Raw genomic sequence first — 26823 nt, forward strand, 5'->3', positions numbered from 1 at the left:
TTCCCCCAAACATCTATTAATAGAAGAATGACTAAGTAGATTAAGGTAAGCACCCCCCTGTAAAACACACTCACTCATTTAAAAAAAAAAAAAATTATGGGATTTCCCTGGTGGTCCAGTGGTTAAGACTTTGTCTTCTGGATAGTTAGGAAGTCTGGGATGGATATGTACACACTGCTGTATTTTAAATGGATAATCAACAAGGACCTACTGTATAACACAAGGAACTCTGCCCAATGTTATCTGGCAGCCTGGATGGGAGGGGAGTTTGGTGGCGAATGGATACATGTATATGTATGGCTGAGTCCCCATCTGAAACTGTCGTAACGCTGTTCATTAGGCTATACCCCAAAATAAAATAAAAAGTTAAAAGAAATGACTTCACCTTTCCAATTCAGGGGATGCAGGTTCGATCCCTGATCGGGGAGCTAAGATCTCACATGCCTCGTGGCCAAAAAACCAAAACATAAAACAGAAGCAATACTGTAACAAATTCAACCACTTTAAAAATGGTCCCCACACACACAAAAAATTTTATAAAAAATAAAGACACAGGAAAGCATTGATTAGTTGTATGGAAAAAAGCAAGATACAAAACTGTACGTATCATACTAATCATAATTGCAGTATTTATAGCATAATTAAAATCCTACTGAATTAAATACATTGAATAGGAGCCTCTTCTGGAGAACTCCGGTCCCTTGAGGGGACGAGGACACAAAACACCACTGTAAAACAAGTCAGACACAACAAATACTGTACGAAGTCACTTAGGCGTGGAATCTAAAAATACAACAGACTAGTGAATCAAACAAAAAAAAGCAGCAGACTCAGATGTGTGGAGAAGAATATAGTGGTTGCCAGTGGGGAGGGGGCTTATTACGGGATTACATGAGATTATGTGTGTGAAACTTTTGAAAATCATAAAGCTCTATAGAATGTAAAGAATCTTTCATTCAATAAAAAATAATAAAGAAAGAAATTGAATAGAATATTGAAAAAAAAAACCACAGAAGGAAATAACTTAAACGTGAATCAAGGACGCTTTACTGTCCTCCTCCAGCTCTTCCTTCAAAATCTGTGGTGTAATTGCTACTACCTCCCGTTAATCACGACCCGCTGGCGGCAGTGGGCGTGGCACCTCCCCCGGCCCCCGGCGCCCAGGACTCACGGTTCCGAAGCCCCTTCTCTCTGCGCAGCTGCAGGAACTCCAGCCAGGCCCCGAGGGCTCTCCACTGCTGGCGGCGCTGAAAGTGTTTCACTGCAGAGACCATCTTCCGTCTCTCCCTCCGGACAAACAGGAGCTGCTCCTGCCACCGAGACCAAGCCTGAAAACCAGAGAAAAGACAACCATTAAGGGAGGCAGGAAACCAGAGGTGAAATACAGGTGAGGGAAACCAGAAACCCACACACTGCAAAGGGTGAAATCAGAAAACGAGCAAGTGGCGATTCCAAAGCAGGATCGTGAGTGAAGGGGATTTGGGGTGAGAGGATCTTTGAGAAGGGCATTCTGGGACTTCCCTGGTGGTCTGGCGGTAAAGAATCCGCCTGCCGATGCAAGAGACACAGTTCGATCCCTGGCTGGGGAAGACTGCAGATGCCTCAGGGCGACCAAGCCTGTGTACCACAAATACTGAACCTGTGTTCTAGAGCCCAGGAGCCACAACTGAAGGCTGTGTGCTGCAGCTACAGAGGCCCAGAGGCCCGAGAGCCCATGCTCTGCAACAAGAGAAGTCACTGAGCTGAGAAGGCCGGACACGACAGCTGGGGAGCGGCCCCTGCTCAGTGCAACTAGAGAAAGCCCTCAGAACAACGAAGATCCAGCATAGGGTCGTTGGGTTTTTTCCTGGATTAAGAGGGAAAAAAGAAAAGAAGAGGAATAATAAAATGACTTTACAAGAAGCAGGGACAACCCAAGGGTTGGTATAATTAATTCAGATCTGGGACAGGTGAGGCTCTGTCTTTTCCTCCAAAGGCGGAGGAAGCCTATGGTTGAGGCCCTTTCTCAGCATGTGCGTCCCCGGGACATGGACCTACAGAAACCGAGGGTCTGCAGACGGATTCCCTTGAGATTATCCATAAACGGGCACCCTTGGGAAGGTCTTCGTGCACACCCAGCAATACACCTGCCCTACTCTGAAGGCAATACCTTCATACCTCTGTAAACCTGTGACATCCCTTCTCCCTTCCTTCCTCTCATCTGAACATCATTTTTTCTATTTCGCCAAGAAAATAAAAGCAATCAAAAGACAATTTTCTCAAGCTCCCACACATCCCCCTGGGGCTCTGCCTTCTCTCCACATTCCCAACAAAAGGTCACCCCCGCCACGGACACAGCCCATCTTTTCTCACCTTCTGAAGTGTTTCACTCTGGCAATTACCCCCATTCCCTTCCTGCATCATCAGCTTTCACTCTCTGCTAGATTTTTAAAATCAGCATTCAAACGTGCTGTTATTTCTCCCTTTGGGGATGTGACAACCGAAAGCAATGGGTGGCCTTTGATTAGGCCCTGGATCTGACACGAAGAGCAACAATATACAGCTGCAATACAGACTGCAGTCTCGATATTATCATATCTACATTACACTTCTTAGATATGACAGTGAGGATGTGGTTATATAAGAAAACATCCCTGTTTTAGGAGATATGAACTGAAGTATTCAGGGTGGGGGCATCCCTGATCGCTCAGTTGGTAAAGAACTCCCCTGAAATGCAGGAGACCCTGGTTCAATTCCTGGGTCGGGAAGATCCTCTGGAGAAGGGATAGGCTACCCACTCCAGTATTCTGGCCTAGAGAATTCTATGAACTATATGAGTCTATGGGGTAACAAAGAGTTGGACACAACTGAGTGACTTTCACTCTCACTCAGGATTAAACTTGATGTCTGCAACTTTAAAGCGACTCAGAAAATACAACTGATACACTTGAGAAAGCAAATGTGGGAAGATGCTAAGGATGGGTTAACCTAGTGAAGAATAGCGAGTATCCAGCTTTTCTGTGATTTGGTACTTGTCGAAATTAAAAAATTGAGGGTAAAAGTTGCAGACTAGTTGACACTAGACTTCACTCTTGGTCCAGTAATTAAGAATCTGTCTGCCAATGCAGGGGACAGAAGTTCAATCCCTGGTTCAGGAAGATACCACAAGCCTCAGGGCAACTAAGCCCGTTCCTGGGCCCGCATGCCTAGAGCTCATGCTCTGCAACAAGAGAACGCACCACAGCGGGAAGCCCATGCACTGTAGCTAGAGACAGCTCGCGTGCAGCAACGAAGACCTGGCCATAAATAAATAAAGCTACAAAAGATTATCATCACACAAATACTTCTGGAACGGAATAGATCAGTGATCCTCAAACCAACCACCCAACACCCCTCTCTAGACCACTCGGCCACCCACCAACACCCAAGTGCTCTCCTTTCCTTTCCAAACTCTTCAGAAGGGCTGTCTACTTTCTCACTTCTCTTCTCCCAACAAGCAGGGAGATCCTCTCCTCCTTGAGTTCACTGAAACTGCTCTTATCAAGGGCATCGATGACCTCCACGTTGTTCAATCCAAAGGTCAAACCTCAGTCCTCGCCTGCCAGAAGCGTCTGACACAGCTCACCGTCTCCACCGGGCTCCTGGCCTCCGCCTCTCCTCTCTCCCACCGCCCATTCCCGTCTCTCCACCAGACAGGCTCAGTGCCACTGGCTACACCCACTCCCTCTGTGCTTTCAGTCAGTCTCGTGGCTTCAAGTGAAACCTGTGTGTTGAGGACTCCCGAGTTCACCTCTCCGGTATGGACTCAAGACTCCACACGCACACACCCAGCTCCTCCCTGACACCCCCGTGTGGTCAAGTGAAAGGCCCACCAGGCTGAAGACACGGAGCTCGGCATGCAGCTCCTCCCCATCTTTCCCCACAAACCCACCTCTCCCCCGATCTCAGTAAACAGCAACTCCACTGGTCCAGTGACTCAGGCCCGAACACGTGGGAGTCCTCTCAGACTTTTTCTCTGAAGGTTCACACCTTATCCATCCAGTAGCAAACCCTGTTGGCAGTACCTTCAAAACATACCCAGAATCCAACACCATCTTGCTCTCATCTTGGCCCAGAATCTCTCCTGGAACTGTGTAATCACGTCCTAACTGTCCTCCCTGCTTTTATCCTTGATTTTCCGTGGTCTGTTCTTGGCACAGCAGCCAGTGGTCCTTTTTCATTAGTTGTGATTGCTTTGTAACTTAAATCTCTCCATTTTGCTGCTTATTTTTAAATAACTATTTTTTATTTGGCTGTGCCAAGTCTTAGTTGTGGCACTCAGGATCTTCTATTAGGTTGGTGCAAAAGTGATCGTGGTTTTCCATTGTTGAACTTTGCCACTTGATACTGGAATACATTCTTAAATGTGGTTATGTTACACATCATTTTAATGTGCATTTCTTGCTTTATTTTTCTCCTAATGACTTATTACTTGGTGTTTATATTTATTTTTGACTATGGAAATGCTGTTAGACAAAAGGCAAATTCGAGCAATTTTCTTATTCAAGTTCAAAATGGGTTGCAAAGCAGTAGAGACAACTTGCAACATCAACAACACATTTGGGTCAGGAACTGCTAAGGAACGTACAGCGTAGTGGTGGTTCAAGAAGTTTTGCAAAGGAGACGAGAGCCTTGAAGAAGAGGAGCACAGTGGCTGGCCACTGGAAGTTGACGACAACCAGCTGAGAAGATCATAGAAGCTGATCTCTTACAACTATACAAGAAGTTGGCACAGAACTCAACATCAACCATTCTATGGTTATTCGGCATTTGAAAACTGGAAAGGTGAAAAAGCTCAATTAAGTGGGTACCTCATGAGCTGACCGAAAATAAAAAAAACTCGTCATTTTGAAGTGCTGTCTTCTCTTATTCCACGCAACAACAATGAACCACTTCTCAATGGGATTGTGGTGTGCGACAATAAATGGATTTTATATGACAACTGGCAGTGACCAGCTCAGTGGCTGGACCGAGAAACAGCTCCACAGCACTTCCTAAAGCCAGACTTGCATCAGAAAAGGTGTCACGGTGACTGTTTGCTGCTCTGCTGCCCATCTGATCCACTAAAGCTTTCTGAATCCCAGTGAAACCGTTACATCTGAGAAATACGCTCAGCAAGTCAAGATGCACCGAACACTGCAACACCTGCAGGCGGCACTGGTCAACAGAAAGGGTCCAATTCTTCTCGGCAACAGCCCCTGACTGCACGTCACACAATCAAGGCTTCAAAAGTTGAACAAATCGGGTCCTACATTCTGCCTCACCGCCAGATTCACCTGACCTCTTCCCAATCAACTACTACTTCTTCCAGCATCTCAACCTTTTTGCAGGGAAAATGCTACCATAACCAGGAGGACACAGAAAATGCTTTCCAAGAGTTCATCAAATCCTGAAGCATGGATTTTTTTTTTTTTTTTTAAGCATGGATTTTTATGCTATAGGAATAAACAAACTCATTTCTTGTTGGCAAAAATGTGTTGACTGTAATGGTTCCTATTTTAATTAATAAAGATGTATATGAGCCCAGGTATGATGATTTAAAATTCAGGGTCCAAAACCACAATTACTGCTGCACCAACCTTAAAAGCTTTATCGTGGCATGCAGGATCCAATTCCCTGACCAGGTATCGAGTCCCTGCACTGGGAACTTGGAGTCTTAGCCACTGGACCTCCAGGGAAGTCCCTAAATCTCTCCATTTTTTATGACAATTTCCCTCTCAGCCTTTTTTCTCTTCATGCTACTAACCTGTTAAGGAGAAACCAGGTCACGTACCCGATAAACTGTTCCATGTCTTAGATTTGGCCAACTGTCTCCTCCTGCTGTCTTTAAATTGCCCTTCCAACTCCCGTGTTTCCCACGAACTGATATTAAGATTCATGTTAGGCTTGGCTGGAGTCGTGTTCAAATTCTAGGCAGGGACGTGTCTCAAGTGCTGCGGGGTCCTTCCTGTTACATCACAGCATGGAAGGCTGCCGTAGCTTTAGTGACTGTTCGGTGGCCTCAGAGGCATCGGTCTGACCCTCCCTTACATTTCTCTATTGTGTTTCCACTGGTGACTACTGCCCAGATCCACTTTCTCACTGGGAGGAAAAACAACAATTTTCTAATTCTACTACTCCTGAATTTGTTTATTAACTGGAATTCTATTTTTTAAAAAAAGCCTTATTCTCTCATTAACCCTCTCATTTCTCAGAGATTAGTCTGTACAGGAAAGGCAGGATAAATGCTTGACTTTGGTCTTCATTAATTTCCAAAGAATAGAATTAAAGCTCTAACAACCCAAAATTGTGACCAATCAGCTCTTTTTTTCCTCTATGAATGCATGAATTTTTATATACTTTGTATGTTTTCAATCCACGACAGTCATTATGCTTTTTGATGCTCAAATTGTCAAATTAAGACAGAACAATTTGTCTTAAGCCTACCGGAAGCCTGCTGACACAAGGCCATCAAGCTCTTAATTTCCTCACAGTCCTGCACACCGTCTCCTAGGACTTAGGCTTATGATGTCTAGTTCCTGCTCTATTCCTGGAATCAGTCATTGCCCCCCAAAAACACCTCAGTTCCTTTTAGTGGCAAATGAAAGGAAGTAAGAGACCACAGCTCAGGCACTGGGGATGCCAACTGCTCTATTACTGCCACTGCCTCTAAGTCTTTTCAGTCAATAGTTAGAATTTCACTAATTCAGGTTAAAAAAAAAAAATCATGGGCCCATATTGATACTGGCATTTCTAATTTCAGATTACAGGGCTTTTGTTTCTTTGATTTTATACTTGCAATCTTTCCCTTTATACTGAAAATCTGCTTCTTAATGACACTGCCATGGCTATTTGCTTTATCTTACAAAGTAGCTATAGTAGTTCAATGCAACAGTCCAAACCTGCTACTAACAATGACTACTGAATGCAATTTTATATCTCTTAGTAGTTCTCTGTGTCCTTTGAATACTCCCAGCTAGGAATGAAGAGTCAAAGTATCACATTTTAAAGTAATTCTTTTTGTAGTCATTGCTACAAACTTGATATATTTGTTTTCAGTGTGTTCTAAAATCCTAGGGCTTGGTTCTTTTACTTCTTGACTTATTTTTCTTTTTTAATTATATAAAATATTTACATGGTTCCAAACTTAAAACTGTGTAACAAAGCAAATTCATTGAAATTTTGTTCCCATACATTCCCTCCCTTCCCTCACAGGTAACACCTCTTCCGTTTTTGGTTTATATTTCCATTATTTCATCTTGAAAATATAAGAAAACACACACTCTCTCTTCCCTTTCTTCCCCAAAAGGCAGCACTCAATGAACCAGAGGGAGCCTGTTAAGAGGGAAGTGTGATCATATCTTTTCTCTACACAAAGCCAGGAGCTTGCCCCTCCCCCTGGAAAAAGAGCTTGCAAAGCCTTTGTGGGCACAGCCTTACTCAGCCTGCCTCCTTGTTACACCACAGCCTGATCTTTCCTACTCTCCCTCTCACACTTATCAATCCTAATTGAAATAGCGTGATCCTGGCTTAGAGATAGACAGCTACACCAATGGGCCAGAGAGCCCAGAACAGACCTTTGAACAAATGGGACCTTGCTCCAAATGGAAGTGGACTAATGATCAGTATAAAAAAGACAAAAGATGAACTGCTCAGTAAAGAGTGCTGCAGAAATTAGTTACCCATAAGGCAAATGACAAACTAAGACCCTGTTTCACACAACTTATAAAAACACAAGTTAGGCAACAATGAAATTAACAGCACTTGTGTGGGGGGTCTTCCCCAGTGGCTCCGTGGTAAAGAGTCCAGCTGCCAGTGCAGGAGACGTGGGTCTGATCCCAGATCCAGGAGGATCCCCGTGCCACGGAGCAACTCAGCCCGTGCACCACGACTACTGAGCCTGTGCCCTAGGGCCCGGGAGCCACAGCCGCTGAAGCCCGTGCACCCGAGAGCCCGGGCTCTATAACCACAGAAGCCACGGCAGTGAAAAGCCCTCGCACCGTAACTGGACCACAGCCCCCGCTCACCACAACTAGAGAAAAGCCCACGGAGCAACCAACACTCATCACAGTAAAGAAAACAAATAATTTAAAAAAGGCACTTGTATGAAAAAAAAGGCACCATAAACAAAGCAAAAAAATAAACAAGCTATAGACTAGAGGAAGATACCTAATAGTTAGTGTACCTAATAGTTCAAAAGATTAATAAGCAAAATCTATGACAATGTGTACGGAGCAGAAAAAGCTAAATAACCCAACAGAAAAAAGGAGTGAGGGACGGTAACAAGCTCAAAACCAGAAACCCAATGACAATCAGGCATCAGAAAAGATACTGGGCTTCGCTTAGGAAATCAGGGAAATGTAAATTAAAGCAACAAAGAAGAACCACCTCACACATATCACATTGGTGAAAATAACCAAGTCTGGCAATGCAAAGTGCCGGTGAGTCTGAAAGAAACCCGAACAACAATTTTAGCATGTTAACTGGCACAGCAGTGGAGAGCAAACGGGTGACGTTGGATAGGGATGAAGAGATGATACCCAAAGACCCAGCAGCTTCACTTCCAGGAATGAGACCTCTCAGACTCTCACACAGGGATGCGTGTTTAAGAATGCTCCCCGAGGGGGCCTCCCTGGTGGCTCAGTGGTAAAGAATCCACCTGCTAATGCAGGAGATATGGGTTTGATCCTTGGTCCGGGAAGGTCCCACATGCCACATAACAACTAAACCCGCAAGCTACAAATGCTGAGCCCACATGCTGCAATTACTGAAGCCCACCCACCCTGGAGTCTGTGGTCCACGACAAGAAAAACCACCACAATAAGTCCACGCATGGAAACTCTCAAGAGAGAGCAGCCCCAGCTCACAACTAGAGACCCTGTGAGCAGCAACAAAGACCCAGCTCAACCAAAAGTAAACTAATTTAAAAAAGAATGCTCTCTGCAACACTTTGTAATTGTAAAAAAAAAAAAAAGTAACCAGGAAGAAATAACAGTTTAGCAGCAGTGAGCAGATAAACTGAGTCTTAGTAAAATGGCTGAATGTATGCAGCTAATAGATCTCTATGTATCAAAATGAATAAACCTCAAAAATACACTGTTGCATTAAAAACAAAAAGCAGCAAGCTGCAAAGTAAATGTAAAGTATGATGCCATTCATAAGTTTCCTAACTACACAAAGCCAGAACATTTATTCTTTATATATCTGTATACATACACTTCTACAAGTGAAAAATAATATAAGAGAATAAGGATTTCAACATCATGGTGGAGTTATCTCTAAGAAGGAAAGGTGGCAGAAGAAAGGATGGGGATGGCTTGAAATGTGAATTTAATTACATTAAATTACATCAAATTTTGGGGCAAGCATGGAAAAATGTTAACATCTTTTAAATTTGTATGTTGGAGATGTGGATATCTGTTAATTTTTAAAATTTTTCTGTTGTTGGCCATTTTTAAAATCTTCATTGAACTTGTTATAATATTGCTTCAGTTTTATGTTTTGGATTGTTGGCTGTGAGGCCTGAGGAATCTCAGCTCCTGGACCAAGGATTGGACCTGCACTGAAAAGTGAAATCTCAACTATGAGACTGCCAGGGAAGACTCCTGTTAATATTTTTAACAAATGTTTTATATGTCATGTTTTTATGCTTAAACTTCATTTTTTATAATTTCACATATCTCATGATGTCTGTCCTGCCTAGTTCAGAGATGTGAGGATTGAGAGGAATGACTTAAGGTTCTTGGTAAATCATACGGTACTTACCAGACACAAGGATTTTATTTATAATCTGCAACATAAAATTTGTCTTAAGAGTCTCACAAAGCTTTTGGTCCATATCAGTGTTTTCTTATTGCTCATGTTTTTCACTGGATTTGATTCTGGATGACTTTTGGTTGTCTTATAAGTTAAATCCAACCTCAAATCATGAAAACCTATCACTGAAGATAGTCATTCAAAGCCGCTGTTGCAAGCTCCAAGGGCAAACGTCAAAAAGGAATTCTAAATGTGCGCTGAGCAATGGTGACACCAGCAGGACGAGTTTACAGGCTCTCAAAGTGACTGGCTGAGAGGGACGAGCACTGAGACAGCCCGAGTCCCTCAGGGACGGAAAACCAGCCTCACTCCGTTCCTGTGCTTCAGCTTTTTCACCCAGTTCCGTCTCCCTCCTGAGAGCACTAGTCTACAAGGACAAGGCGCATGATGGTCAAGGAATGACTCTGCACTTTTCAGGCTGCTTGGGTTCAAATACTGCCCCTGACCTTGGCCAGGTGCACGACAAAGGTCAGGGCCATCTATCAGAGTTATTTAACCTATAATAATCAGTTCAGATCAGTCGCTCAGTCGTGTCCCACTCTTTGCGACCCCATGGACTGCAGCACGCCAGGCCTCCCTGTCCATCAACAACTCCTGGAGCTTGCTCAAACTGATGTCCATCGAGTCAGTGATGCCATCCAACCATCTCATCCTCTGTTGTCCCCTTCTCCTCCTGCCTTCAATCTTTCCCAGCATCAAGGTCTTTTCAAAGGAGTCAGTTCATTGCATCAGGTGGCAAAGTATTGGAGCTTCAGCATCAGTTCTTCCAATGAATATTCAGGACTGATTTCCTTTAGGACTGGCTGGATCTCCTTGCAGTCCAAGGGACTCTCAAGAGTCTTCTACAACACCTCAGTTCAAAAGCATCAATTCTTCGGCACTCAGCTTTCTTATAGTCCAATTCTCACATGCATATATGACTACTGTAAAAACCATAGCTTTGACTAGATGGACCTTTGTTGGCAAAGTAATAATATATGGGCTTTTAAAAATAATTTTGAAAATTGTGATAACACATGTAAGGGCCTTAGTCCGGCGTCTAGGACGGTAAGACCACAAAAACACCATTACTGCTCCTACTGTTCTTGTTACCACATTATCACTGGCAACAACTAAGTCTACTTCCTTCCTATTGCTTCAGAAGACCTTGTGAATTCAGAGGTCAACAAATTTTTTTCTTAAACGGTGAGATAATAACTGTTTTAGGCTTTGCAGACCATGTGGTCTCTGTTGAAACTACTCAATTCTGCCGCTGTAGCCTGACAGCAGCTTAGACAATACATAAATGAACAGGTGTAACTGCATCCCAGTAAAATTTTATAACAGGCAGCTGGCCAAACCTGACTCATGGCCAAGTGTGCTGACCCCTGATCTAAGTGGTTTGCACACAATCTCCATATATTGCATATACTTGCAAAGATGATGCAAAATGTTATCTAATAAAAAGTTACTGGGGCGGGGCACGCTTCCCTGTTGGTCCAGTGGTAAAGAATCTGCCTGTCAATGCCGGGCACACAGGTTTGATCTGTGGTCCGGGAAGATTCCACATGCCGCAGGGAAACTAAGCCCACACACTCCAGAGCTGTATCCACAGCAAGAGAAGCCAACACGCTACAACGAGAGGGCCCCCACTCGCCGCAACTCAAGCCCACATGCAGCAACGAAGACCCAGCGCTGCCAAAAATAAAAAATAATTTAAAGAAAAGTTACTGGGGATTTCCCTGGTGGTCCTGCAGCCAAGACTCCATGCTTCCCAATGCAAGGGGCCTGCAGGATCCCTGGTCAGGGAAGTAGATCCCACATGCCACAACAAAGACTCGGCACAAATAAGTAAAATATTTTAAGTTATTACTCCTACATATAGCAATGGGCACTTCTTTTTCTCTTCTTCCCTGTTCTCTGTAACTGACTGGCAGCCCTATAAGTACCCAAGAGACACTAAAAAGTGACAAATTCACAAAGTCTATCAAAGACCATACATTTGGTATAGATATTAGTCCTTTGCAACTGACCAAAAGTCAGCGGTGTTCCCAAAAAAGAACTGAAAGAAATAAAGCAAGATTATATGAGAAAGGCCAGGCTTTCTTTTTGGTCTTAGTTTGTTTTTGCTCTTGCTGTTTTCTAATTTGCTATGGGAAAAGAGTCATGAGAAAATAAAGAATACACTGCTGTTTCTTTAAGTATATTTATAATTAAATTCATAAATCCCATTCCAGCTTCACGATTAGCAAGAGCTCTCTAAAAACCACTGGCAATCTTATCGAGCAGGACATCCCTGGTGGTCCAGTGGTTAGGAATCTGCCTGCCAATGCAGGGTTCAGTCCCTGGTCCAGGAAGACCCCACATGCTGTGGGGCAACTAAGCCTGTGCACCCCAACTACTGAAGCCCGCACACTCTAGAGCTGTGCTCTGCAACAACAGAAGCTGCCGCACAGGAACTAGGGAGATGCCCTCGCTCACCACAAGGAGAGAGAGCCTGCACAAAGCAAGGAAGACCCAGGGCAGCCAAAAACAAAGTAACAACAAAAAAAACACATCTAGTGCATTCCTTCCAGCAGCCTCTCTGCTGAAGAGTCCAGCCTTCCACACGGCTTGTGCCTCCCCCTCACTCCCGCCCCTGGAGCTACATGAAGGGCCAGCAGAGGCAGCAGCAGGAAGCTCAGACAGGTGTGCCCTCCGTGGTGGGGGCCTGACACATGCACAGAGGACCCCGCAGCCTGAGTCTTCGGACTCACCTGAAGCTGGAGGCTCCGGGCCCGCTGCTTCACGGCCATGGCCTGGAGGGCCCGGCCTAGGTGGACTTGGTCCAGTTGCCGTCTCCACGCACTCCAGCACACCCTGCCGGAGAGCAAATCAAAGACAGGACCAGTCACAGCACGGTCAGCCGGAAGAGCAGGGCAGTGAGGGCTGGGCCTCAGACCCCGGCTCAGGTCCCTCTCCCTAGGTCTGACACCATTAGATCTGCTGCCAGAAACAATCAAGGAACGGTTCTAGAGCTGCCAGCTAAGGGTTGGAAACTGGTGGTCCCTAAGGTCAGACCCCCGGGGGAGGGCACGGCAACCACTCCAGTATTCTCGCCTGGAGAATCCCATGGACAGAGAAGCCCAGTGGGCCTCAGTCTGTGAGGTCACAGAGAGTCAGACACAACCAAGGAGACTCAGCACACAAGGTCAGACCCAGCCTTAGACAATTTAGATATGCTCTGTTTGGCCAATGTGGGTTTAAAAAAAAAAATCACTGCCAAATACTTCAGGAGATTCCACAGAATAAACTGCAAAACTACTAGTATTTATTTATAGCCACTCCACACAGCATGTGGGATCTTGATTCCCTGACTAGGGATTGAACCCATGCCCCTAAGCGGTGGAAGAGCAGAGTTTTAACCACTGGACCCCCAGGGAAGTCACCCAATAATGGCTTTTAGATTTCCAGTCTTGATGGATCCCTTCCCTTCCTCCTGTCCTTGCCAGGTTTCATTCTAGTTTTGGGTTCCTTCCTACTTATTTTCTGATTTGCTGCAGAAAAGCAGTAATGTGGAAATGAGCGTTTGCGACTTCTGTCTTACACCCACCTACCCTGGTCACTCTAACTCACCAATATCTCCTTCCTCCTAACTTAAACCATGCTTAGCTGTATCTCTTCAAAATCTCAACCTATCTGGCATTATTACTTATCTTTGTAAGCACTTAGAGAAATTATAAGTTCCCTGAATGTAACCTCAGGACTCAAGCTAGAACCAGAAACATTTTAAGCCCTTAACAGACATTGAATAAATAAAATTATGTAGAAAGATCCCCCATAGACTCTAGTGAAACTACATACTAAGCATTTACAAATATCTGCTGAATAAATTTTAAATAACAAACATTTTAAATAACTTCTTTATGTCCACTGATGGTCTGGACACTAGGCTAAATACTTCACAAGTATTACCTTATGTATTTCCCATGACCACCTGAAAAAGACACCTCACAGTGTGAGGAAAATGAGGCCTGGAGAAGTGAAATGACCCAGTACTTGTGAGAACAGGGGTTTGAACCCAAGTCAGTCTATCTGCAAGGCTTCTGCTCTTATCCACACTATACACAGGGCCCCGCTCTCTCGGCCAGGAACTGAGCTTTCAGCACGCTGCTGCTGGGACACCAGAGAAGCGCTGGGAACAATGCAGAGGCATCGGTACCATTATAAAGCAGCTCACTGCCACACACTTCCGGCTTCAAAGTGGACTGACTCAGGCGGCCTCTCCAATGGAGGAGACGCTGAGACGCAGTGCAGGGCAGCAGGTAAAAGTGTGAGCTGTGACATCAGAAAGATGGGTGGGTGTGCCCTAGTATTGCTAATTACAACTCACACACAGTAGAAAGGTTGAGTAACTTGTTTGAGCTCACGTATCTTAATCTGTGGAATAATAGTATTTATCTTATAGTTTATGGTAAGGAGTAAATGGGACACTTTACATTAAAAAATTAACATACACAGAAACTTAACACAAGGCTTAACAGTAAATACTCAATTAGTGTTACCTATGATTTTGTGAAAACCTGATCTTAATGTCGAACAAGGTACCAATAGATATTTATTATGTATCAATTATACTCAAAATGTTTTAAGGTGGGTTTTTATGCTGGCTTTCCAGCAGTATAAAGCAAGGATGAGGTAAAAACGAACACTGCTGACCTGTAGGCCATGCAGCACACTCACCACAGAATACTCTGCCGCCTGAACTCCAGGGCAGTGGTCTGCATCTCAAGTTTGGTCCTACGGAAAACCACGTAGATCAACCAGGACTTCCAGGCCTGTCGCATCTTTTGCTTTGCATCTAGATGCACCAAAAAGATTTCCAAGAAGGGGTTAAGAGAGATGGATTACTCTGGATTAAGACAAAAAAGCTCAGAGGCTCTCAGAGGGTCCCTCCTCTGAGTATCTAAATTCCTGCAGTCTTCCAGTGCCCCCTGCTGGAAAAGTTGTGAAGCTCTACAAAGTTAATAAAGATGCAAGATGCAAAGAACAGTTATGTAAGTGATGACATTTACAGAACATTTAAAGGAAAACCAATGCACTGCACCTGTTCAGATATCTCTAAAAGTCCTTATCTTTTGTAGAGTTATATACTCTGCAATATCTACATGTGAAATAACAAAGGAAGCAGGGAAGTGAATGGGGATATGGATGTAACAAGACTAGTGAGTTGATAATAATTGGAAGCTGGGTGATGGGTACACAGAAGTTAATTATTCTATCTTTCCATTTTGGAGAGTTTTTAAATTTCCATTAATATAAGGTTAATGGAGTAGGAAATGGCACCCCACTCCAGTATTCTTGCCTAGAGTATCCCCATGGATAGAGGAGCCTGGTGGGCTACAGTCCATGGGGTCGCAAAGAGTCGGACACAACTGAAGCAACTTAGCAATATAAGGTTAAAAAAGAAGTCATGTTATAAAATTTGCTGTTTGAACAATATTTGTAAAGTAGAATAAGCAAGATAAAAAGGAAAGGATACTATCTGTATTTATTTGTGAGACAAAATAAAAAGGGCCAGTAACGATCCCAGAGGAAAGAGAATTTACTACATACAGGAGGTGCAAAGGTCCACAGGCCTCCCTTTATAGTAAATTCCATTTTCACTGGTAGAGTCATTACTGGTGAAGTTTTTTGTTTTTTTAGAACACAAAGGAGAAAATAAAAATATGTAAAACATTTCCAGGACATTCTCTAAAATGTGGACAGGAGGACTATAGCTTTACTTTGTATTTCATAGTTGTTGAACAATCACATCAAAAGATGAAAAAGAATTTAATATGTAGCTTCCTTGGGCTTCCCTGGTGGCTCAGAAGATAAAGAATCTGCCTGCAAAGCAGAAGACCCAGGTTTGATCCCTGGGTCGGGAAGATCCTCTGGAGACGGGAATGGCAAACCACTCCAGTATTCCTGCCTGGAGAATTCCATGGACGGGGAGCCTGGTGGGCTACAGTCCATGGTGTCGCAAAGAGGCGGACACGACTGAGCGACTTTCACTTCCCAGTTTTCCGTGGGCCCACCCCAGACCTCCAGAATCAGCACATCTCAAGCCAAGAAGGGATAGCATGGCACTGTGGTTTTAGAGTGTAGGCTGCTGAGTAAGACAAGCTGGGCCTGAGTACTGTCCTTGTCACTTAGCTAAGTAACCCCACACAAGTTTCTGACCTGCAAAGTGGTGCCTCCTTTAGAGGTACATTTGCAAAGAGTAAATGAGATTATGAAAAGAAGAAAATAAATGAAAAGAGATGAAAGAAGAGGGCCTTATAACATTTACTGTCAGGCAGTTGTGCCCAGATATTGAAAGTGAATGTTTTTTTTTTTTTTTTTAGTGATGCTGTTTCAAAAAGACTAGGCGAAATTTAAACTGATCTTAATATGAACTATGAATTCTGAGACTGCCCCCTTCCAGCCTTATGTGGAACTGCCTTTTAAGTTGCTAAGTTTTTGGCTCCAAAGTTAATATGCATTTATAGAATCTTAGAAAGAGTCGGACACAACTGAGAGACTTCACTTGCACTTTTCACTTTCATGCGCTGGAGAAAGAAATGGCAACCCACTCCAGTGTTCTTGCCTGGAGAATCCCAGGGACGGCGGAGGCTGGTGGGTTGCCGTCTATGGAGTCGCACAGAGTCAGACACGACTGAAGCGACTTAGCAGCAGCAGCAGTGACAAAGAAGAATGCAAGTGACAGCTCAGGGAGCTGTGCTGTAAGACAAGATAGCTGAGTGCTGTAGGCATGGGGAAGCCATTCCTAGGTGAATGGCTTACCATTCTCTCCTAGCTATGGTAAGAGCAGGGCTATACAGGGTGCAGTGGACAAGCTGTCCAAGGGACCTGCTGAGTTTGAGGGGCCTTCAAGACTATGAGAAATAGCAGGAGGTTACATCATCATTCAATATGCCTTTTTCCCTTAGACTCACCCATACAGGTTTCTGAGTTCAACTCACAGAGGAACCAGATACCAACCAGAGTTGAACTGTCACAAGGTCACTAAGGGCCAACCTGGACCAAGAAGATCAGAAGCAAGTGGTGTAATGTGACACATGGTGGCAAGACAGACAACAGCCCCAAGTGCTGTAGGAGAAACGCAGCCAGCACGCCGCACCAGCAGGGCACGAACAGCCAGTTCACGCAAATCATGCTGACGTGCGTGGCAGGTGCCCAAACCATGCCTCATGGAGAAAAACCATGGGGATATGATCACAGGAGCTCCTGCTGAGAAATCACACATCCTGGAAAATAAGAAGGGGAGTCAAACAACTCTCCCCTTTGACTCAGAATTATTCTTTCTCAAAGACAATGTACTTGTCCTTCACAGAAGCTTCTCTAAAAGTAAATGTGGGCTCTCAGTAAACTAAGAAAAGGGAGGGATCTTACTCAACTTGATAACGAATATCTACAAGAAGCCTATACCTTGCTTAATGGTGAGGAACTCGAAAGCTTTCCCACTAACCAAGTCTACAGCAAGGACGACTCCTCTCACCACTTCTATTCAACATCTCAAGTTTCCCGACCAAGGGACTGAACCCAGACCATGGCAGTGAAAATGTCAAATCCTAACCATGAGACCACCAGGAACTCCCAATAAAGTCTTAATAAAGGGGGAAAAAAGCAAAAACAAGTAAATGGAGGCATTTTCTTTAGCATGCACTTCCTCTTCTCACCATGATTCTCAGCTCTCAGGTACTTGCTCCTCATTTCCCGTTGCTGGTACACGTAGGTCTTCCAGGTCTGGAACATCAGGCTGTACAAGTAATATCTGAGGAGCCACAAAAGCAAGCAGTGTTTCTTTAAAACAAAACAACTCTTAATCTGACACACCCAGTCCGTTCTGCACATAGGAAAAATTAACAGAACCCTTCTGACACAGAAAAGCCAATCCATATCCTAAGCCGGGCTCCCTGGGTGGCTCAGCGGTAAAGAACCTGCCTGCCAAGCAGGAGACGTGGGTTCGAACCCTGGGTCGGGACCATCCCCTAGAGAAGGAAATGTCAACCCATTCCGGCATTCTTGCCTGTAAAATGCCTTGGACACAGGAGCCTGGAGGGCTACAGTCCATGGGGTCATAAAGAATGACTAAACCACAACATATCCTAAGCTAAAGTTCCATTTCCTACAATCACGGTGAAGTTTGTCCTTCTTGACGGAAGAGTTGTTCTCCACAACTTATGTTATCACTAAGGGAAAAAAGGCATGAATTACCTGAGAGTGACTTCATCTTCAGCACCCACAGAGCTGTAGCATTTGGAATGACAGTCATTTCTTAATCACCCACGCCATGGAAAACACCACCTCTCCTCTGCACTAAAACATGGTCAGTGTCCTCCTTTGTCTTTTCCTTCTCAATACCTACATCATCCAGAAGACTGTCAGTCCCTCCATCTCTTCACTATCCCATTTCCTAAGACCTGATTTCATACTCTGCCAGCTTATTAGAACGAGTCAACATTATCTATGTGAAAGTGAAAAGCACTCAGTCGTGTCTGACTCTTTGCAACCCCATGGACTATATAGTTCATGGAATTCTCCAGGCCAGAATACTGGAGTGGGTAGCCTTTCTGTTCTCCAGGGGATCTGCCCCACCCAGGGATCAAACCCAGCTCTTCCGCATTGCAGGCAGATTCTTTAGCAGCTGAGCCACAAGGGAAGCCCAAGAATACTGGAGTGGGTAGCCTCTCCCTTCTCCAGAGGATCCTCCCGACCCAGAAATCAAACCAGGGTCTCCTACAGTGCAGGCAGATTCTTCATCAACTGAGCCATCAGTGAAGCCCCTAACAAAAACACTGTCTACACTTTATCTGAAATATCTATAAATCAGAAACCCTACCCCAAAGAGCCTAAAGACGTGATTACGAGTGAACAACATTTGGAAAAGATACAATGTGTGAGACATATTAAGTTTTTACTTTTAAAAAAGGTATAGAAAATATGTATGTGATAGAATTTTTTTACTTTTTTCACTTATCCCTGGGAATACGAATGTCATGGATTAAGAGTTTCTTCTATCACTAAAAAATGAGTAATTATTTTTAAAGTTTTTTTTCTTTCTTTTCCATTTTCTTTTTTAATTTAAACTTTATTTTATTTAGCTGTGTTGTGCAGCGTGCAGGATCTTAGTTCCCTGACCAGGGACCAAACTCATGACCCCTGCAATTGGGAATGTGGAGTCTTAACCACTGGACTGCCAGGGAAGGCCCTCTTTTCTGTTTTCTTAAGGTTCTATATTGGGTATATATTTCCTCCCAAGCAATATAAATTAAAGCAACTCTACTGGTTTAGAAAACAGAATTAGAATTATACAGCAGTGGGAATCGGTGAGGAAAAATCTATTCTAATTATTAGCATGACAAGTACATAATGGTTACCTGAATTAGAGGGTTATCTCTGTGTGTATAAGTTCACATGCATACAGTATTGTGTGCTTGGGTTTAATTTAGGACTCTGATCTTGCTTACTCTAAAAAGAATTTGAAGAAAAACAGAAAATAATACAAAACTCTTCTCCTTACAAGGACGATCCAACAACCACAAACTCAATCGATACGACACACCACATTAATAGAATGAAAAAAGAAAACCGTAAGATCACCAGTGTCTCGATATAATAAATGCCACCTATGAGCCCACAGCTAGCACCGTACTCAACGGAGAAAGGCTGAGAGCTTTTCCTCTGAGATCAGGATCAAGACACGCGTGCCCACTCTCACCACTCCTACTCAACATAGTACTGGAAGCCCCAGCCAGAGCAACTGGGCAAGAAAAAGAAAGAAAACGCATCAGATTGAAAAGGAAGAAGTAAAACTGTCTCTGTCTGCAGATGCCATGATTTTATATATGGAAACTCCTAAAGACTCAACCAAGAAACTTTTAGATCTAATCAATGGACTCGGTAAAGTCATAGGATATAAAATTAATGTAAAATATAAGTAGCATTTCTCTACAGTAACAACAAATTATCTGAAAAAGAAAGAAGTAAATCAATCCCATTTACAATAGCATCAAAAATAACAAAAGATTTAAGAATAAATTTAACCGAGGAAGTGAAAGGTCTCTACTCTGAAGGCTACAAGACACTAATGAAAGAAATCAAAGATACAGACAAACAGAAAGGTGGTCCATGTTCATGAACTGGGAAAATATTGTTAAAATGTCAATACTACCAAAAGTCATCTGTAGATTCAATGCAACCCTGACCAAGATTCCAATCTCATTTTTACAGAAGTAGAAAAAACAATCCTAAAAGTTATGTGGAACTACAAAAGACCTCAAATAGTCAAAGCTATCCTCAGAAAGAACAAAGCAGGAGACATCACACTTCCTGTTTCCAAGCTATGTATAAAGTGGTAGTATACAACCTCACAGGCTTCCCTGGTGGCTCAGACGGTAAAGAACCCACCTGCAATGCAGGAGATACGGGTTCGATCCCTGGGTTGGGAAGATCCCCTGGAGGAGGGCATGGCAACCCACTCCAGAATTCTTGCCTGGAGAATCCCCATGGACAGAGGACCCTGGCGGGGTACAGTCCATGAGGCTGCAGAGTCAGACACGACTGATCAACTAAGCACGGCGCATACAATGCCATGGCATAAAAACACAGAGACCAATGGAGCAGAATCCAGGGCCCCCAGATCAAACCAAATATATACAGTCAACTAGTATTTGACAACAGAGCCAAGAATCAATGGAGGAAAACAGTCTCTCCAATAAATGGTGCTGGTAAAAATTGGATATTCACATGTAGAAATGCAACTAGACCCCTATCGAACACCACTCACAAAAATTAAATAGAAATGGATTAAAGACTTAAATGCAAGACCATGGGATTCCCAGGAGAAAACATAACATAAGAAAAAAGCTCCTTCACATAGGTCTTAGCAATAATTCTTTGGATATGATACCTAAAGCACAAGCAACAACATAAAAAACAAAAAAGTAGGACTACAGTAAACTAAAAGGCTTACGCACAGCAAAATACAGTCAATAAGGTGAAAAAGACAACCTACAAAATGTGAAAAAATATTTGCAACCCATATATCTGATAAGGGATTAATATCCAAATATATAAAGAACTCACACAACTCAATAGCAAAAAATCAAATAATCCATTTTAAAAGTGGGCAAAGGTAAAGAAGACAAAAGACTGAAAAGTGAGGTTACTTCTTTTATATAGATAATTAAGCCTTTGGGGTGCTCAAAAGTCCTATGATAGGAAAACTGAAAATATATATTAAGTTCAAGTAAATACTGTTCCAGAATACCCAATGTTTTCATCTTTATCCAATCTAAAAATTATACAACTTCCTTTAACCATTCTTTTTCTAAATGAGCATTAATGCATTGCATGTGTGTAATATACTTATTCTCAACAAAAATAAATAAAAGTGGGCAAATGACCTAAACAGACATTTTCCCAAAGTAGATACACAAACAGCCAATAGGTACATGAAAACATACTTAAAGATAACTAGCCATCAGGAAAATACAAATCAAAATCACAAAGAGAAATCATCTCACACCTCTAGGCCATCACCAAAAGGACAAGATAAAATTATAATGTTGTGCATCTGAAACTGATATAATGCTATAAACCAATTTTACCTCAATTTAAAAAAAAGAAAAGTAGGAAATTAGGTCTCCCTAAAATAAGAGATTAAAAAAAAAAAAGATAAATGCTGATGAGGATATAGAAAAAAGGGAACCTTGTGGTTTGTTGGTACTACTTGTAAATTGGTAATAGCCACTAAGGAAAACAGTATGCAGGATCTTCAAAAAATTAAAAATAGAACTACCAGACAATCCAGCAATCCCACTTCTGGGAATATATCCAAAGGAAACAAAAACACTAACTTGAAAATATATCTGCACCACCATGTTCATAGCAGCATTAATTACAAAAGCCAAGACAGGGCAACAAACTAAGAGTCCACTGACGGATGAATGGGTAAAGCTCTATCTATTAGGTTGCTCAAAAAGCTCATTACGGAAAAAACAGAACGAACTTTTTGGCTAACCCAAATACATAAAGTAGAATATATTCAGCCATTTAAAAATGAGGAAATTCCACAAAAACTATATATAAACTTATATATATATACTATATATATATATATAGTATATATAAAAGAGGAAATCCTATCATTTTTGACAACATGGATGGAATTTGAAGGCATTAAGCTAAGAGAAATATGTCACAGAAAGATAAACATTGTATGATCTCACATGTGCATTCTTTAAAAAAAAAAAACTGAGAAAAAGATCATATTTGTGGTTTACCAGAGACATGGGGGTTAGGGGAGTGGTCAAAATGTACAAACTTCCAGTTATAACACAAATAAGTTCTGGGGATACAAGGTACAATATGATGACTACAGTTATCACTGCTGTATGATATATATGACAGTTATTAAGAGAATATATGATAATTGTTAAGAGAATAAATCCTGAAAGTTCTCATTACAAGGAGAAAATTTTTTTCCCTATTTTTTTTTATTGCAGTTATATGAGATGATGAATGTTAACTAAATTTTTTGTGGTAATCATTTCACAACATGTAAGTCAAATCTCTATTCTGTATACCTAAAACTCATATAGTAATTAATATATGTCAATTATATCTCAATAAAACTAGAAAAAAAAGACTTATCTTCCTTTGATCTACGATCATGCCAACAAGTAATTATTTGATAATGTGTACCAGTAAAATTCCCTGGTGGCTCAGCTGGTAAATAATCCGCCTGCAATGCGGGAGACCTGGGTTCAATCCCTGGGTTGGGAAGATCCCTTGGAGAAGGGAAAGGCAAACCCACTCCAGTACTCTGGCCTGGAGAATTCCATGGACTGTATAGTCCATGGGATCGCAAAGAGCTGGACACGACTGAGCGACTTTCACTTCACTTCACCAGTAAAATTAAAGTAATATAACATGAAATCTGACCTGTAGTGACAGTCAGCTCGAACACGGAGTTTCCACTCTCGATGGGAAACCCACCACTCTTCTTTCCATTCTTCAAAGACCTTTCGCAGAATTCTTTGTTCATAGTAAAGCCTACCACAGGAAAAATAAAAAATCAGAGAGACACACGATGATGCTGGAGATGGTATCTATCCCCAAATTACCGTTTCTTATGGTCATTGTTTTCTCATAGAAAACTGTGGCTCATTATTTGATAACATCAAAATATTGATTAAAAATAGACATATTTAACTTTTTCAGGTCACAATCTTAGATCTACTTAAACTGGAAATAAGGCTAAAAAATTTTATACTCTAGATCTTATCAATTAAAGATGTGAAAGTAAAAAATCTGACTTTTCAAACACTGTGAGTTGAGAATTAACATTCTCAATTTTTTCATTCACAGGACTGAAAAATATTTGATTAGTAAAAGATAGCAAGTCATTTTCTCATTTACATACCCAGGAGGTTAAAAGTTATAAAATAAGCAAATGCCTAATGGCATTCCTAGGATTTAAGAGAACAGAGTGTATTAGTTTAATTGAAATCTCGCCAGGGGATTTATAACAAGAGCAAAACAGAAGCAAGATAAAATAAGAAGGGAAAAACCTACTAAGAAAGAAAACAGCAGGGCAGTGAGAGTGTACTGATGTTAACAAGCATGGTCAAGAAGACTGATTGCTCGGGAACTCTGACCTGTCAGTCACTCCACATTTTTCCTGGTTCTGCAGGTTACCTCACTCAGTTACAAGTTTTAAAAAACTGGCTGACAAAAATATACATAGAGAAATTAAACTCCCAGTGTTTGCTGCAGCACTATTAACAAAAGCCAGAACATGGAAGCAACCTGAATGTCCATCAACAGATAAACTGATAAAGAAGATGTGGTACATACATACAATGGAATACTATTTGCCCATAAAAAATGATATAATGCCATTTGAAGCAACATGGATGGACCTGGAGATTACCATACTAAGCGAAGAGACAGAGAAAGACAAATATCCTATGATATCACTTATATGCAAAATCTTCTGAAAAATGATACAAATGAATTTATCTACAAAACAGAAATAAGACTCACAAACTTGGAGAATGAACTCTGGGTCACCAGGAGGGAGGGAGTGGCTGGAGGGATAGACTGGGAGTTTGGGGTGGACACGTACACACTGCTATGTTTAGAACAGATAATCAGCAATGACCTACTATACAGCACAGGGAACTCTGCTCAATATTCTGCAATAACGTAAATGGGAAACAAATTTGAAAAAGAAAGAAAAAAATGAAAATAAAGAAATTCACCTATTTTCTTAATAATAAATGAAAGAAAATCACCACAAACACCCATCAAAAGAGAACAGCTTAAATTCTAACCAATGTCAAATCCAATCAATGATGCATAGTCATTTTTTTATGAATAGAACTAAAGATACTGAAATGGAAAGTACTCCAGAAAACCTGCTGGATGAAAAAACAAAGCTTCAGGCTAGGAGGAGAAGGGGGCAACAAAGGATGAGATGGTTGGATGGCAACAGCAACTCAATGGACAAGAGCTGGAGCAAACTTGGGAGATGCTGAAGGACAGGGAAACCTGGCCTGGCATGCTGCAGTCCATGGGGTCTCAAAGAGTAGGACACGACTCAGCAACTGAACAAACACCACCACCACCTCATGGCAGGTAAAATATGACATGTGTAACTTTTTAAAAAAAAGTTATTAGTCATTTTTGTATTTCCAATACCCATATTAGAATATAATACATACCAAATAAATATGTATAAAATGTATGTATACATAAAAACATGTCCATATGCATGTATGCATGTGTACATACAGAAATTATTACACTATACATACTAAAATCCTGAAAAGACCTCCAGAATACCAAACTGTTACTAGCGGTTCTCTCTCAGGGAGGCATTACAGGAGATTGGTGTTTCCTGTATTACAGATTTCTTTGTTTGAAAAAATTTTGAACAGCTTTGTCCATAACTTTTAATGGAAAAGAACCACACCCCTTTGCACAAGTACTTCCTTCTACCATCGACTCTATCCATCTATTTCCTTTCTTTCCCAAAACCTCACTAAAATAACAGCAAATACTTTTAAAAGGTGTAAGCCCACAAAGAAAGAGAATGGAAACGACAATGCTAAACAAGAGATGCCAACAAATTTTAGACAAGAGAAAGCAGGCAGGAGGGTCGCAACGAATCAACAGGTGAGAGAAAGAGAGAACTGAGTGTCTGGGGGCAAGAGGCAAGTGGCACAGACCCAAGAAAGGTGTGGGCATGAGCGGCATCAGGAAGTGCGGAGGCCTGGGTTGGGATGAAAACACAGGATTGTTCTGCAAGCCTGTAAGAAGAGGTTAGGCTCCTGCATCCTATTATTCACTCGGGCAGAGACTTGGGCTTATCTCTGGAGAGAATGAACCTGAGTGGCACTGGACTCTCCCAACATCAGGCAGAGCTCAAGAGATGGTCCTAAACTGAGAGTCTACATACCGAACAATGAGACCCACATTTCCCCTCCTCTGCCTGCCGCCAAGTCTGTAACCACTGCCTCCGCTCCACTCCACCTCAACCCAGAAGGAGTTTGGAAGATTCTCTCCTCTGGGGAAAGCTGAACAGCCTAAGGGAAAAAAGACTTCAGATACTGCAAGATGGAGGTCTCCCAGTTGAAACTGTCAAAAGCCTAAAGGGAAACCCTCAATTTACAAATCCCTATGCATACAGATATAATAGATGTATCTATCTTCTAAATTTGAGTTTTAGTGCCTAACTCTTAAACACGGGCTGACAATAAAAGGATCTCTTGACGTTTGAGGGAAGGCTGTCACATGCGACAGTAAACAAAAGCACACACAAAAAAGCAGCTTAGAAGAATGAGCGCAAAAATCTTAAAAACGAATCACTATATTAACCTCAAAAAGTTATGAGCCTTGAGGATGTTATTATTTTTTTTTTAAGTCTATTGAATTTGTTACCATATTGCTTCTATTTCATGTTTTAGGTTTTTGGCTGCAAGGCATGTGGAATCTTAGCTCTCAGACCAGGGATCAAAGCCACATTCCCTACATTGGAAGGTGAAGTCTTAAGCAATGGACCACCAAGGAAATCCTTTTCTTTCTTTTTTTTAAAGGAATACTCATAGAACAAAAAAAAGAACTCTTGGAAATTAAAACTATGATGGCAGAAATGAAAAAAAGGAAAAGATCCACAAATAGTTAAAACCAAAAAAAGGTGACTGGCCTGTAAGTCACAGTAAGGACTCTGGTTTTTACCGTCAGCAGGATGGGAAACAGCCCTTGGCCTGCGTAAAGAGACCGACTGAGGACAAGGCTGGAAGCAGGAGGCCAGCGCTGAGGCTCCTGGAGTCATTCACGGGAGACACAGTGACGGCCTGAACCACCGTGGTGGCGACTAGAGGCGCTGAAGAGAGCTTGAGTCTGTGTCTATTCCCAAGGCTGAATCTCCAGTTTGGGCATGTGCTACTGCAGTTGGGGTGCGAGGAAACAAGAGCTAGCGAGGAGGACTCCCCGGTTTCTGACCCGAGTCTCTGGAAGGACGGGCGTTTCCTTTACTGGAGAGGGGAAGACTTAGCAGGGAGGTCTGTGAGGAAGATCCAGACTTTGGCTATGGACACGCTGAGCTGTAACGTCTAGCTGGCGCAGGGAGCAGTGTCATGCAGGCAGCAGTCGAGAGTTCAAGGGAGAGGTCTGGGCGAGTGCATACCTCTGGGGATGTCTGGATTTGATGAGGTTGCCATGAGTGGGATGCAGACAGAGAGGCAGTGCAAGGACTGGGGGTGGGGGACTTAGGTGAGGAGGAACCAACAAAACAGTGGGAGGAGCAGAGGCGGAGGGGAGACTGTGAGAGGACGGTAACCTGAAGCTGGGAGGAGAAAGGGCTTCTTAGAAGAGAGAATGGTGGGCTGGCTAATGCTCCCTGGTAAGTCAAATGAGAGGAAATTTAAGAATTCACTATTGATTTTAGCAAATGTAGTGAGCTTACTAAAATCAATGGTGAATTCTTAAATGAAC

General features: G+C 42.4%; 1 protein-coding gene across 12 annotated transcripts in view; it reads right to left on the minus strand.

The window, feature by feature from the left end:
• SFI1 (SFI1 centrin binding protein) overlaps positions 1-26823 on the minus strand; it is an 80648-nt gene that overhangs the window by 30581 nt on the left and 23244 nt on the right. For all 12 annotated transcript variants that reach the window (XM_043901262.1, XM_043901263.1, XM_043901265.1 and 9 more), the window contains 5 exons: positions 22765-22875; positions 17496-17590; positions 14515-14632; positions 12549-12651; positions 1172-1328 (listed from right to left, as the gene is read on the minus strand). In XM_043901262.1, the coding sequence (XP_043757197.1) occupies positions 1172-1328; positions 12549-12651; positions 14515-14632; positions 17496-17590; positions 22765-22875 (584 nt within the window). The remainder of the gene's footprint in view (positions 1-1171; positions 1329-12548; positions 12652-14514; positions 14633-17495; positions 17591-22764; positions 22876-26823) is intronic.

The sequence above is a fragment of the Cervus elaphus genome, chromosome 5, assembly GCF_910594005.1.
Source record: "Cervus elaphus chromosome 5, mCerEla1.1, whole genome shotgun sequence".
Taxonomy (NCBI): domain Eukaryota; kingdom Metazoa; phylum Chordata; class Mammalia; order Artiodactyla; family Cervidae; genus Cervus; species Cervus elaphus.